The sequence below is a fragment of the Bos grunniens genome, chromosome 21 (genome assembly GCF_055505025.1).
Source record: "Bos grunniens cultivar Pamir isolate PY7600 chromosome 21, Bosgru_T2T1.0, whole genome shotgun sequence".
Lineage (NCBI taxonomy): Eukaryota > Metazoa > Chordata > Mammalia > Artiodactyla > Bovidae > Bos > Bos grunniens.
Genome location: NC_141185.1, coordinates 41,255,858 through 41,269,774, shown reverse-complemented (window position 1 = coordinate 41,269,774; position 13,917 = coordinate 41,255,858). Strand labels below are relative to the sequence as shown.

Here is a 13,917-nt window from a genome sequence, read left to right as displayed (position 1 = left end):
TCAGAGCAGCACCAGCATCCTGGGGAACAGGGTGGACGGCCCCAGGGCCAACGGTTCACCATCCACCCCCCCACACCCTGGAGGAGAGCGCAGAGAGGGTCTGGGTTAAACTGATGGAGACAGTTCTCAGATGGCATGTTGACTGTGGTGCAGATGACAGGCCTTACCGGAGCTGGTGTCTGGCCCAGGCCTATAGGAGGCCCTGTCACACCCCGCTGTCACTGCTGTGGGGAGGAGCCAGGCAGTCTTTAAGGATGTTTACAGCTGTGGAATAACCACCCTCTTGAGAGGAGCCACAGAGTCAGGCAAGACAGGCTTCACAGGCTTTGCAGACTCCTGTCCGGGGGCCAGGTTGGACACATCTCCATCCCCACTCCCCACCCCACCCCGATGCCTTGTCCCTCCAGACGTGCTCTCTGAGCCCCTGCAGCATATATGATGCTGCCTGCGGGCCCTGGGGAGGACGCCCCGAGGTATAGTGGCCAAGATGCCAGGATGAGTGACCTGGATGATCTCCAAGACCCAGGGCTTCCTCTTCAAGGTGTGGCAGATGTTGAGCTTTGTGTCTGACCCCTGTGAAGACCCTGTGTGGGGGTGGGGGGGTCAGGGGCTCCTGTGGCCCCACCCATCTCACTCAGGAAGACCGGCCGCTCAGGAAATTGCTCGGCTGCCTCCAGTCCCCGAGAAGAGAGCTAAGGGACCTACAGGCCTTAAGGTGACCTGAGGACTTCAGTTTACTCCAGAAAAAGGGTGCAAGGCCTGTGACCCGACCCCCAGGCACGTGGTCGCCACGTGGCTCTGGTGGTTCTGTCAGCACGTCACCCGTGACTGCTGTTCCATCCATCAGCCCCTCTTGAAACTCTTCAGTCCTCTTGGCCCAAGCTTGACCTACATCCACTCTTCTCACCCTTCTCTTTACCTCCTCTCACTTTTCTCCAGGTCAGAAAAATTGCCTTAAATGCCACCCAAGCTGTAAGAAGTGCATTGATGAGCCAGAGAAGTGTACTGTCTGTAAAGAAGGATTCAGGTAAGACCCTCCTGCTGGGCGTGGCCGCAGTGTACGCTGGTTTTAGTGTCTGTTGTGAATTTACACTTTTTCCTAAAAGCTAAAATTTCAGAGGCCCAAAGCCTTTCAGGATAAAGATTCCAAGTCAAAATCAGATCTGCACTTAGAGCTTGTTTAGGATAGAAAGTCGGAGGATGAGGAAGGTCTCTAGTCTGAGGCAGCATTTGGGGAATCGGTCAAAGCTGATCTGCTGATGGAAAGTGGGGCTGGATGCTGGAGGGTGGGAGTCCAGCTCCTTTCTCAGGCCCCAAACCCCACCCACCTGTCTCCCTCCTGGTCTGGACACGGGGTTCCTCCCTCTGCCCCATGGCCTGGCCTTCTCTGTCTCCCAGCCCTCGTGTCTCCTTCCAGGGAGCTCTCGTGTAAACATCTTACTGTTTCCTGTAAAACATCTTACTGGATTAAAGGTTTTTATGGGAATATGTTGAAGTGTTGGTTTAGCCCATTTCATGCCATCAAATTACACACCATTTGTTCCTTAAGTCACGGTCTAGAAGCTTAGAAGTCATTCTGTTAGGAATTGTGCTGAGGCCCTTCCGCAGTCCAGTCTCTCAGACCGGGGTCTGCACTTGAAGAAAGAAAGAGACAAGAGGTGGTCCTTGAGGGTAGTGCCTCCCGCCTCACCCTGCTGCAAGGGGACAGGGCGGGGCAAGGGGTCTTGTTAAAATGCAGGTGCTGACCCAGCCACTCTGTGACTCTCAGCATGTCTCACCAGGCCAGGGGACAAGGTTACTGGTCCTGCGGCCCACCTCCCCCCGCCCACCTTCCACCACCCGAATGCCACTGTGAGGGGAAAACACCCACAGGGTTGAGTTCTTGTGCAGCAAGGAGTGAAGGAAGGAAGTGTAAAGAGCATTTTATTCCAGCAGCTCTCACCATTTAATCTTTTTTTTTTTTTCCATGAAATGACATTTTTTATTTTTTTTTATTTAATTTAATTTTTTATTTTTAAACTTTACATAATTGTATTAGTTTTGCCAAATATCAAAATGAATCCACCACAGGTATACATGTGTTCCCCATCCTGAACCCTCCTCCCTCCTCCCTCCCCATACCATCCCTCTGGGTCATCCCAGTGCACTAGCCCCAAGCATCCAGTATCTTGCATCGAACCTGGACTGGCATCTCGTTTCATACATGATATTTTACATGTTTCAATGCCATTCTCCCAAATCTTCCCACCCTCTCCCTCTCCCACAGAGTCATCGCAGCTACTAACAGGGAGAGGAACAATCTTCCCGGCAGCACAGCTGAGCTTGCCTGAGCCCTGAGCTTCCTCTAATCACTTCCAGATCAGGGGATTGGAGGGAAGAGGGTCCAGGGAGCCAGGAAGGGAAGGGAACCAGGACCCCATGAGTCACAGGTTCTCATCTGAGCCTGGGAGTCACAGCTTGCAGGCCTGCCAGGTCCCAGGAGCAGATTTTATTTCAAATTCATTATGAAACATGGAAGGTTTCAGGCAAGGGCAAGGCTGGAACCCATCTAGTTTCAAGGTGATTGTTGCTGCTGGCTCCTCTCCCGCATTACAAACGCTGCGCCCTGGGAGACAAGCCAGCAGGCTGACCCCACCACCCCCTCGGACCTCGGATTCCATAGTGGCTGGTGTTAGAAAGTACACAGGACGCGGCACCCCGCATGGGAACAAGGCCACCAGAAGGCCTGAGCATCCCTCCCAACCACTTTTCCTGAGCTCAGAACCTGAAGTGACACCAACAGCTGTGTTCTAGCACCTCTCATCTCCTCTCAGGAAAGACGTTGAGGGCAAATCCTAATACAATCAGAGTTTCAGAAAGGATGTGAAAACCTGCCTTTTTCCCTGTTCACCAGCCTTGCCCGGGGAAGCTGCATTCCAGACTGTGAGCCAGGCACCTACTTTGACTCTGAGCTCATCCAATGTGGGGAGTGTCATCACACCTGCCGGACCTGCGTGGGTGAGTTCACGCCTGCTCCCCAAGCCGGCGGGTGGGCAGAGGACCTGAAACCCAGAAAGCCCTGGCACTTAGGGCTCTGTGGGTGGATGTTGCAGCGTTGAGTCCGGGAGGAGGGAGAGTGATTAATAGGCACAGAGGTTCAGTTTGGGAAGATGAAAACATTCGGGGCATGGATGGTGGTGGTAATGGCTCCACAATGCTGTGAATCTCCTTATTTTTTTATGGTGTACTCTACCCTAGTTTTTCTGAGCATGCCCAAGGCAACATATGAAAGACACAGGTGTACTATAATATTGTGTTGCTACTCACTCAGTCGTGTCCGACTCTTTGCGACCCTGTGGACTGTAGCCCGACAGGCTCCTCCGTCCATGGGGTTCTCCAGGCAGGAATACTAGAGTGAGTTGTCATTCCCGTCTCCAGGGAATCTTCCCAACCCAGGGATCAAACCCACGCCTCCTGCATCTCCTGCATTGGCAGGTAGACTCTTTACCATCTGAGCCACCAGGGAAGCCCTAAGGCCACTGAACTATGTTAAGTGGTCAATATGGTAAATTTTACATTGTGTACATTTGACCACAATTTTTAAAAATTAAAAAAAGAAAACCCACAAGGGCCCACATCCTGGCGTTAGGAGCCTGGCCGGGCAGGGGTTGCTTTCAGGCCAGGCCGGGCTGCTCACTGCTCTCGAGCTCTTGCCAGGGCAAGCGCCTGAGGTTCAAGTCCTAAAGATTCAAGAGTCATCGGAGAGAGACAGGGTAAGTTCTGAGTGTGAAGGAATGAGAAGGCTTCTTAAGACATAGCCTTAGTTCCTGGGCCTGTCTTAGCTTAAACACTCACTCACAGGGGAAAGGCTTCCGTAAGGGGGGTGTGTGTACTATAGTCCCCACAGGATGATGGCAGAGCTGCCGTCCAGGCGCAGATTCTGTGTAGAATCTGAGAGTGATTGTTTTGTCGGCTCGTGCTGCAGAGCTGTGTACAGCGGACGATGCCACACATCAGAGTTTGTGGCCCACATACATTTCTGGTTGAATCTTCTCCTCTGACCCTCCTTCCCAACCCAGCGCTGGGGTCCTTGTTCTAGGAAACCCATGTCGGGTGCAGCTTTTGCTGCAGAAAGGTTGTAAGGATGAGATCTCCATTAAGGATGTAATGTGGGTCCCGGCAGGATGGGGTAGCCTCCAAGGGTAGACGTGCCATGGCCAAGGCCATAACCTCAAGGCCCCTGGAGCAAGCCATGCCTCCCCGGGGCCACTCTGGGACAGCACCACCCACCCCCCCGCCCCCAGAAGGCCAGGGCTTGTCGGGCAGCCCTCCTGTTTTTTGCCTTGATGCCTGTCAACGTTGGTTCTATATCTTTGACTCGTTGTTTAGCCCAGCTTGATAAAGGAACATCACTGGCATCACTTATTCAAATGTCACAGTCTGTTGAGTCCATAACACCCAGCCAGGCGTGTGTCTTTATAGCACTTTTGCTCATTCAATGCAGTTTTCTTTCTTGGCACCCCCACACTGCCTGCTGGTGGATGGCTTTATAGTCGCTTGTGGGTTCTCTCACCCAGCCCAGCCACCTGTTACTTCAGGGGCCCGGCAGTCCCAGGGCTGCCCTGCCCCCACGCCCACCTGCCCAGGTGCCCTCTATGCTCTGGGATGTGTGCACCCACCCCGGCTGATGTGGGTAGAGGGACCCTGCCTCCAGCTCTGAGTCTCAGAAGGCCCCTCACTGCTGGTCAGGGTCCCTGTCCAGAGCCCCTGGAGGCCCAAGCCACCTGGCCTTCCCCTTCTGCTCTCAATCAGGGGCCTCTGCTGACCGTCTGTGAGGGCCCTGGGCACCGTGTGGGGAGGTTCGAATACACAGGAGCTTAGGGGCATCTGTCCCCACCCCAGGTGGCGGGGACCCTGGGATGGTCAGTCTGTGTCCCAGAGCCTCTGAGTCAGGAGGCTGGGATCCCTGGGGTGCCCATCTGCCTTGGTGGGTGCAGGAGACCCGGCTCTGGCTCTGGCTCTTGTTCTCATGGTAAAAGATCCAGAATGGAGAAGGTACGTCTTAACTGTGCTGAGGCGCACACCTTGGCGGGGCCTCCGCCCATCCAGGGCTTTCTTGGCTTCCAGCCACAGCTGAACGTATCTCACCCACTTTGTGTTTAGGAAATTGAACATTAAAGTAGGAGTAGACCACTGCAGATGCTGGTAGGATGGGGGGTCGCGTTCAGTGGGGAGCCAACAACGTGCCAACAACGCACACACTCCCTGGAGATAAGCGGGGGCGGAAGGAGGGGGCACAGGAGCAGCCGTCAGTCCAGAAGAACGTGTGCGAGGCTCCCCCACCACACCCCAGCTGCAGGGGGACAGCGTGCCATGCAGACCCGGGCGGTGGGCACCTGTCCTTCATGAAGGCCCGTCACGCACGGGTTCCCACTTCCGCCTTACCCCCATCCCCCCAGATGCTCAGAACCCCATCCAGGCCAGCAACTGTGGTTCTGAGACACAAGACCAACCGTTGGAGCATGGAGCCATCTGCAGGGATTCTCCCTTGATGCAGGCACGAGGCCCTCAAGTCCACAAGGTCCACAAGTCACTCCTTGAAGACGACTGGACACCTCAGCCTAAGCTGCCAGGCCTCCAGCTGAGGCCAGACCACAATCAAAGTGGGGGGAGGTCCAGTGAGGGGCACATCCAAGACAGCTGCTCCCCACGCTTGACCCTCTGCGCTGTCAGCCTGCAGCCTCCTGGCCACCTCTGACACCCCGTAAGGTGCTTTCAGGGAGATTTGGCACAGAGTGGATGCCTGGCACTCACTTGCTATTCATGTGAATGGTGAGGAGGTGGGCAGACAGACAGACAGCACAGTCTCTTCAGTCTGGGCCACGCCTGCCCCACGCTGACAAGCCCTGTTGACTGAGCTGCAGGTTTTCCTTCATGACTCTTGATCCTTCATTCAGAGTCTTTGCCTCTTCTGTCCCCACACCCCACCCCATGAGCCCGAGTGGCTTTTTTTCTGTTGAAATTGTCCTGATCCTTCACACCACATCTCTGTCAGCCCCAGGGCCCCACACCTCCTCTTTCCATTCTCCATGTTGTCTCACACGTCATTCGGTCCCCTCGAAACACCACGTGGGCTGCAGATGCGGGTACAAGTTACCCTGAGAAGCAGGTGGAAATCAATAGAACATCATGTTTAACCGCATATATGTAAATATTACCATTTCTCCGTGTAATTGATATTTAAAGATCAGTGAGCTATTTTACTTTTTTTTTTTTACTACATCTCTGAAATCTAGCGAGTAAGTTTGTGTGGTCAGGCCCCATTTTGAGTTTAAGGCTACACCAGCTGCCCTGGCCCAAACCGGTCCAGGCTTGTTGGGAAAGAAGGCCCTTAGAATCAGGCTGATAGACATGGCTGGGGCCGTGGGAGTGCACTAAGCCTGGCGTGTAAGGTCTACTTCCTAGGAGTGGGCGAGGGGGCCAGTGCAGACATGTGGTGGGCAACAGTTGGGGGTGGTCTTGCTGTTGGGGGCAGCCTTTTAGGACCTGGATCTTAGGCGAGGCCACAGATCTGTGACACGCAGCAGATGGTGGGTGGTCACTGACCTCTGCTCTCTTCCTGTGCCCCTCAGGGCCCAGCAGAGAGGAGTGCATTCACTGTGCCCCGGGCTTCCACTTCCAAGACTGGAGATGCGTGCCGGCCTGTGGTGAGGGCTTCTACGCAGAGGACATGCCAGGGCTGCCCCACAAGGTGTGCCGCAGGTAGGTGCCTCCTCCAGGCAGTCCTCCCGGCCCAGCCCCAGATGGCCAGTGCCCGCAGACAAGGGGCCAGGTCTGCTGCCCACTCCAAGTAGTCCTCCCGGCCCACCCCCAGATGGCTGAGCATAGTGCCCGTGGAGGAGGGACCAGGTCTGGAGGCCCCTGTCTCAGGGACTGGGGTGGGGTTCACTTTCTGAGTAATCTGTTGAGACCTACTGCCACAGACCACAGTGTGCTCACTCTGTCGTTAGGAAACCACCTGTTGGGTTTGCTTAGATTCTAAATTAGATAACTTAGAGAAAAAGAGAAGGTCCTGACAGCCTCCTCATTCCAAAGCCGTTTCCAGCCATTGCAGCAATGCCATAAGCCTCCCCAGTCTCCTTTTCCGCTCCTCCTTTGTATCTGCACGGCTCCTTGTCCTTGTCTGGGGACTCTGGTCATCGTGGGTCATGGGCAGTAATGAGAGGCCATTTGCTTGGTGTCCTCTTCATGTCCTGCTGCGTGCTGCCTCACGCCAGGCTTCGTGACCTAAGCCCAGGAGCAGGGCAGAGCAGCCCGCCTAGTCCAGGGTGAGAGTGACCATGAGGAGTCTGCAGGTAACCTTGAAGACCTTGACAGTGAGCCTGAAATAGACTCGAAACAAGGGAGCCAGGGCCCACATCAAAGCAGTGTGGAGAGACCATACCCCATCTTCCAGCTCACAGCTAAGGACCCACAGGGCATCTTCAAGGCCCCCAGGATATATTTGAGAACTGTTACAGATTGTAACCTAAACAAGTTAAACAAGTTCCGGATTGTAACCTAAACAACCTAAAACAAAAACCCAGCAACCAAACATAAAACAGGAACACCAACCACTCTGTGGTAAGCCAGTGAGATACCACCCGGTCCTTGCATTTGTAGGACCCACACAGGAGGGTTGGGGTTTCAGCCCTTCCGCCCAGCTGCCTTCACCTGGCCTGGACAAGTCCGTGCAGGCCCCTTGACACCAGCATCTGAAGTCAACCTTGATTTTAACTCACCAGCTCTTTCTAGGGCAGCAGCCCAGGGACTACACGTTCTGTAGTGATAACAGTCTCATTTATCAGACACCCTGGACCCCTGGGGTGCAGGGTGCTTCCACACTGTGAGGTCTCCCAGCTCCAGGAAAGCTCCTCCTGGGCTGCGGAGGCCAGAGCTCCTTGGGTGCTCTCCCCCATGGGAGATGAGGCTTTCGGCCTGGAGCGGGGTCCAGCACTGGGGCCAACACAGCAGGTCTCAGAGGCGCATCCCAGGAAGAGGCCTGCATGGGGCACCACGGTAGTGGATGTGGCATTGCAGAGAATTTCTTCCTCCTCACCCCCTGGCTCTGAAGACCCCTCCACATGGCTCCTCTCGGGGGATGGATGGCCTTGGTCCCCGGCTCTGAAGACCCCTCTGTGTGGCTCCCCAAGGTGGATGGACTGACTTGGTCCCCTGGCTCTTCAGGGCCTCTTCCCACTTGGGCAGCAGCAGCTCCCAGGGAACTTGGCTCTCCAAGACCCACAGTCCAGTGCCAGCCAGGCCCATTCCCAGAGAGGATGATGGGCAGGTTCGGGGGGCAGGGCCCAGCCAGCTGGGCTGGAGCCTGAGCACTGAGGAGATCCATGAAACCGAGAGACAGGGCTGAGAGTGAGAACAGTCCACACTGAGTACTTCAGACAAGGTCTGGACACCCCGAGACTTAGGAAGAAGACCTGGAAGAGGAGTAAGAATCTCTTTGAAGACAGAGCAACTCAGGGGGCATGGGGTACTTGCCTGAGGGGGTGCTAGCCTCGCCTTCCCACCACACTCCCGCCCCAGCCCGGCCTCTCTGGGTTCACTGTTGGGGCAGGATGCGGGCAGGCCTCTGCCGTCTGAGTGTTACCAGAGCAGCCTGAAGACGCAGGTGGGTGGTGGTCCCAGCAGTGGGGGGGAGGCGATGGGGCTGCAGTGGGTGCCACCCTGTGGAGGTGGAGGACATAGTCGCAGGGATCTTTGGGGGTGAGGTAGTGGGTGGGGGACTGACTGGAAGTGGCCCCTGTCCCATACAAGGAGCTGCTCTGTGGGGCAGGCCCAGGCCTGGCTGAGCCGCCTCCTGCCCACCACCCTACCTGCCTATCTGAGCCGCTCCCGGGCCTGCTGGGCCTGCAGCAAGGTGGGTCTGGGGAGACCTGGTGCCTGGAGTAGAGCTAGACTGGAGAGGCAGCGGGCAGGCAAGGTCCGTGCATGGCCCAGAGCAAGTTGGTGTCGACCGGCTCTCCTGAGGAGCCCAACGGTGAGCCCTGTAGGTTGGGCCAGCCGTCCAGTCTCCAGAGCAGCTGCTTGTCCCCAGCGCTGCAGCCTAGCCACAGCTGGATGCAGATGGACAAGACAGGTCCCAGAAAAGCTGCTGGTGTGGCCCGAGGCCAGAGTGTGCCGACCCCCAAGGTCACGGCGCTCCGATGGTAGTAGTCCTGGGTCCCGTCTCTGGGACAGGACTGAGAGGGCACCCTCAGCCCTGTCCCCAGGGGTGAGGCCGACCTCATCGCAAAGGAGGCTGAAGACTGATGGGTGGTGCCCCAGCGGCTCCTGGGTCCTGTTTGTCACACAGGTGACAGACGTCAGACATGACGAGAGACCACTGTGGGGCAGAGTTACTGCCAGGGGCACTGTGGGAGGGCAGGCAGGCTGGCTGGCGGGCCCTGGGAAGGGCTGGAGTGGTGGGGCCCCTCCTTATCAGGAACCCGTGTCCCCACAGGTGTGACGAGAGCTGCCTGAGCTGTGAAGGCTCCAGCAGGAACTGCAGCCGGTGTAAAGCGGGCTTCACACAGCTGGGGACTTCGTGCATCACCAATCACACATGCAGCAATGGTGAGTGGGCATGGGCTGGACCCAAACCCCTTGGCTGTCCGGCCAAAGAGGGAGAGAGGGGCAGGGACCACAGGCTGTCCCTGGGGTGGCCCTTCCCTCCAGGCCCCTCACACTGACCAGAGAGGATCCAGCCGCCACCCTGCGACTGTGGGTCTGTCCAACGAGTGACTCTTAGGAATGATTCGGACGTTGTCCCCACTCTCACTCCAGTAGCCCCAGGTGGCTTGGGTGTGGTGGCACGGGTTAGGAGAGGCCCACGTGTTCTGCAGGAAGGATCCACGTGTGTGCTGTGGGAGAGCTCTGGGGCTCTGGTCGACTGGGAGGTGAGGATAGGTTGTGAGGGCGGAAACTCAGAGACCAGGTTGGGGATTCCAGGCAAGAGGAAGGGTTGACACAGAACTCTGGGCTGGAGACCAGGGCAGAGGCCATGGGCAGACGTGCCGTGGTAAGGAACCGCCGTAGCTCAGGAAGCATAGGGATGAGCAGCCCGAAGCTGTCTCTGGGTGCTGAGAGCCTGCTGGTGTGCTGGAGGGAGAGCTGCCAGCACCATGAGGTCCCTGAGCATGGAGCTGGCAGCGGCCTGGGCCTAGCAGAGTGTGAAGCCCCCAGAGAGAGCCCGGGCATGCCCTGCAGACCATGAGGTGGCCTCCTTGCCTTGGAGCTCTGTGGTTTCCTTGGCTTGGAGAATCATGTTCCTTTAAGGCCAGGAAGCGCTTACTTCAGGAAGCCACCTTCTCGGGTGAGGTCCCAGCCCCATAAAGTGAGGCTGTCCCGGCCCCATGCGTGCAGGTCCCCAGAGGCCAGCTGCCAGGGGAAGGGCTGGCCTTAGGGGATTGGCTCTTCCCCTCCCTCAGCCATTCCCAGTGCCCTGATGAACCCCTTCCTCTCATCATCCCTCCTCCCCACTGGGGCATCCCCGGCATCACGCAGCAGCCCCCACCCTGCCCCCAAGTCTGACCCCTCTTCTTCCCACGTCCAGAAAGAGGAACAGTGACCACGGAGGGCTCCCCACACAGCCCAGCGTCCCCAGACCCTGCCCACCCCCACCCCCCAACCCGTCTCCTCCCCCACCCACCCTCGTCTCCAGGCTCAGCTCCAGCCCTGGCCTCACTGAGCTGGCCACCTGTCACCACGGGGGTGATGGCAGATGGCTGCCTTCCGGAGTGGGGAGCTGGGAGCAGCCATGTCTGGCCCCCACGTCTGACCTGTCCCTCCTTTCTCCTTTGGGGGAACCCAGCTGATGAGACGTTCTGCGAGATGGTCAAATCCAACCGGCTCTGTGAACGGAAGCTCTTCATCCAGTTCTGCTGCCGCACGTGCCTCCTGGCTGGGTAGGGGCACCTGGCCCCCGCGCAGGGCAGGGCCCCTCCCGTCGTCCGTCTGTCCGTCCACCTTTCTCCAGGCTGTCGGCCAGAGCCTGTTTCAGGGATGGTGCCCCCATCTGACAGCTTCGTCTCCCTAGGAGTAAGGTCCTTCCTGGCGACTCTGGGCACCCAGGCCAGGGCGGGGCAGGGGTTGCCTGGAGGAGGTGTCCCGGGAGCAGTGACACCCGCTCACAACCCCTCGCTGGCTTTGTTCTGGCCAAGTCACAGCAGGAGCAGCATGAACTCTGGGGATCCACAGCTCCTGGGACCATGCATTCACTGAATCTCCAAGACCAAAGCAGAAAGGCCAGCCACATGGCCCTAAGCAGAACCTTCCTCCCTGTGCTTCCATGCCCCCTGAAGAGCCCTGGCTGTGCCCTACGAGGAAGGGCCTGGGGCACACCTGCTTCTCTGCCAGCCGCCATTTGGGAGGTGGTTTGGTCAGACTCAACAGAACAGATCCGGGAGCGTAAAACCTGTGACCTCTGGGGATGGAGCGTCTGTTTCTACATGGTCGGTGACTTCTGAAACTACACCCACGGCTTAGAAAGTCACATCCCAGTGGGACGAGATGGAGAGACCCTCCTTCATCTACAGCCCTCATCTCTGAGTGGGCTGAGGGCCCCCGGGTCACTGCGTCCCATCCGCGCCTCTACGAGTCTCATGGCCCGAACGGTCACCTCTACCTGATGGAAGGTAGCCCCAACAAGCAAGATGTAAGCCTGTCCGTGAATTGCTGATTGTCAGTCACTTCCCTTCTGTGGAGCTGCTCTGAAAGCCCGTGGGCCCTGCTTTTCAGGATACTTGTCTTAAGGTGGGCTCACCTGTGTCTGAGTTTGCTGTGAGCCTATCAACACAGTTGGATTTACTTCTGCCAAACCTGTGTGGGCATTTTATAAGCTACATGTTCTAATTTTTACCAATGTTAATTATTTTGACAAATATTTCATATATTTTCATTGATATGCACAGATCTGCTTGATGAAGTCCCTTTAATATGGGAATTAACATTTGCCTTAAATTTTCTCAAGCTCGTTCTCCATTTTCGTCCTGCTTCCCTCTGTGACTGTAATGCCTTTGACGAGCCACCGGTCAGCTGGGGGGAACCCAGCTGTTGTTGATTGAATCCACAACTCTGAAAAAGAAATTCACAAGGCAGACACGGTGTTAACCCTAAATTAATAAAAGAGTTAACATTCCATGGCAGAGGAGTCTGTGTTTCTTTCCAAGGCACAACATTTAAATGTGGGCACTGGCCAGAGTATGAGATGGATTTACATGTGGTTTTATTGCAAGGTCTTGGAGCCTTAACAAATGATGCTGCAGCTGAGCTGTAGGAGAATCACACAGCCCCAGCTCCAGGGTGTCATCAGGCAAACAGACCCAGTTCGGGCAGGGGAGGGGGGCCTGGATGTAGAGAGGCCTCTTTTCTGTCCCTGGGGAGCCCAGACAGCAAGTATCTTCAGCTGGATCTACAAGCATTGTTTAGTTAGGTTGCAGTGCGTCTTCCGCATGGTGGCTGGAAGCCCCAGGCCCGTGGGCTCCACGCTGTTGGGGTTTCACCCTGGCCTCTCTGTGAGGTAGGGGTTGTCCTTACCAGGAGTCCTTCGGCTGCAGATAAAGGAAATCCACCACCTGGAACTGACTCAGGAAGAAACAAGTGGGTGAGGGGTGTTGTTCTGGGATTCCAGGGTTGTCTCGGGATTTCAGGAGAGCTGCTGCTGGCCCTCGGGAGCCCATGTCCTCTGGACCCTCTCTGGGGACCACGGCATCTCCTCTCGCTGCACGTGATGGGACAAATGACAAGCAGGACCACCCACAGCTCCCGAGAAAACTGGTGCCAGGCCTGCCCCTTGGGTTCTGAGTCTGCTGTGGGCCTGGATCACCTGCCCCTCACCTGGGTTTTCTGGGTGCCCCCTGCTCTGCCCACAAAGACAGGCTTTCCAGTGGTGACTGTGTGGGTGGAGGCCGCAGCTCTGGGAAAATGGGAAAGCGGCGAGGGGCTGGCAGGGGGAGTGGGCATGCAAACTGCCAGCAGCCACCATGAGCCAGAATTGACTGGAGTCATCAGTGTGAGGCAGAGGGACGGATGAAGTGAGGTGTCTGCTTGGGAGACAGTCCTGGCTACTGTCCAGGACTTGGGAGGATATCTGTGATTGAATTAAAATCAGAAGCTTGCTGGGGACCTCCAGGGCGAGGTGCCATTACAGTCCCAAGAGCTGTTTGTCCACAGAGAGCATATGGTTTAACACGTTCAGTTGCAACTAAACCAGAAGCAAGTCCTGTTAGTCTCAAAGGACACCACCTACAAGAAGCCCACCAGGCAATCTTGGAGCATATGTACCCTCCTGGCCGTGGCTAGGCCAGCCTGTCCTGGGGTCGGCACTTGTGGTGTGGAGTTGAGAAGCTGCTCCCCAAATCCTAAGGACCCAGCAGCCCCTTGTTAAAAGGGCTTGAAAACTGACCACATAGAATGCCTGTGTGCAGATGGCCCGATGTGAGGGTTGTCGGGGCCCTGCTGGGACAGGACATACCTGAGGATTTTGCTTCTTGCGATAGACTCATGCGGCACATCCTCTGAACCCATCCTGTCATAGACTGCAGCTTGTAGAGCTGATGGGACCTGGCTCAGGCTGACTTGGGCCAGGCTGTTCCATCATGTGCCCAGGAGGGAGGCTGGCTCTTGCAGGGAGATGGTCACTTCAACAGCTGGCCAGATGCAGCTACGGTGCCTTCACTTTAAACTGTCTTCATTCCTGGTGGGTGACATTTTTCTGACTTTCTCCCCCAATTTAAGGCTCCTTGGTGGTCCCCAGATACAGGTCCCCATCCTCCCAGGCCACAGCTGACAGCATACCTCGTATCTCTTCACAGGACTGGGAAGAACTGCACTTCCTATAGGAAATGCACTGATAACAAATGGGGCTGGACGGACCCTTAAGAACAAAGAGGGCAACATATAGGC

The 13,917-nt window shown here is 56.5% G+C and overlaps 1 protein-coding gene and 1 long non-coding RNA gene across 9 annotated transcripts in view; one reads left to right on the top strand and one right to left on the bottom strand.

The window, feature by feature from the left end:
- The window catches only part of PCSK6 (proprotein convertase subtilisin/kexin type 6), a 169,813-nt gene extending 157,655 nt beyond the window's left edge, over window positions 1–12,158 (top strand). For all 8 annotated transcript variants that reach the window (XM_086364084.1, XM_086364082.1, XM_086364083.1 and 5 more), the window contains 5 exons: window positions 940–1,027; window positions 2,894–2,997; window positions 6,612–6,741; window positions 9,476–9,588; window positions 10,826–12,158. In XM_086364084.1, the coding sequence (XP_086220210.1) occupies window positions 940–1,027; window positions 2,894–2,997; window positions 6,612–6,741; window positions 9,476–9,588; window positions 10,826–10,923 (533 nt within the window). In that variant the 3' untranslated portion in view covers window positions 10,924–12,158. The remainder of the gene's footprint in view (window positions 1–939; window positions 1,028–2,893; window positions 2,998–6,611; window positions 6,742–9,475; window positions 9,589–10,825) is intronic.
- On the bottom strand, window positions 8,316–8,985 carry LOC147349493 (uncharacterized). The gene is made up of 3 exons (XR_015149869.1): window positions 8,850–8,985; window positions 8,624–8,700; window positions 8,316–8,453 (listed from the first exon to the last, which is right to left on the bottom strand). It is a non-coding gene; the product is annotated as an uncharacterized LOC147349493 (long non-coding RNA).
- Window positions 12,159–13,917: the final 1,759 nt, after the last annotated feature.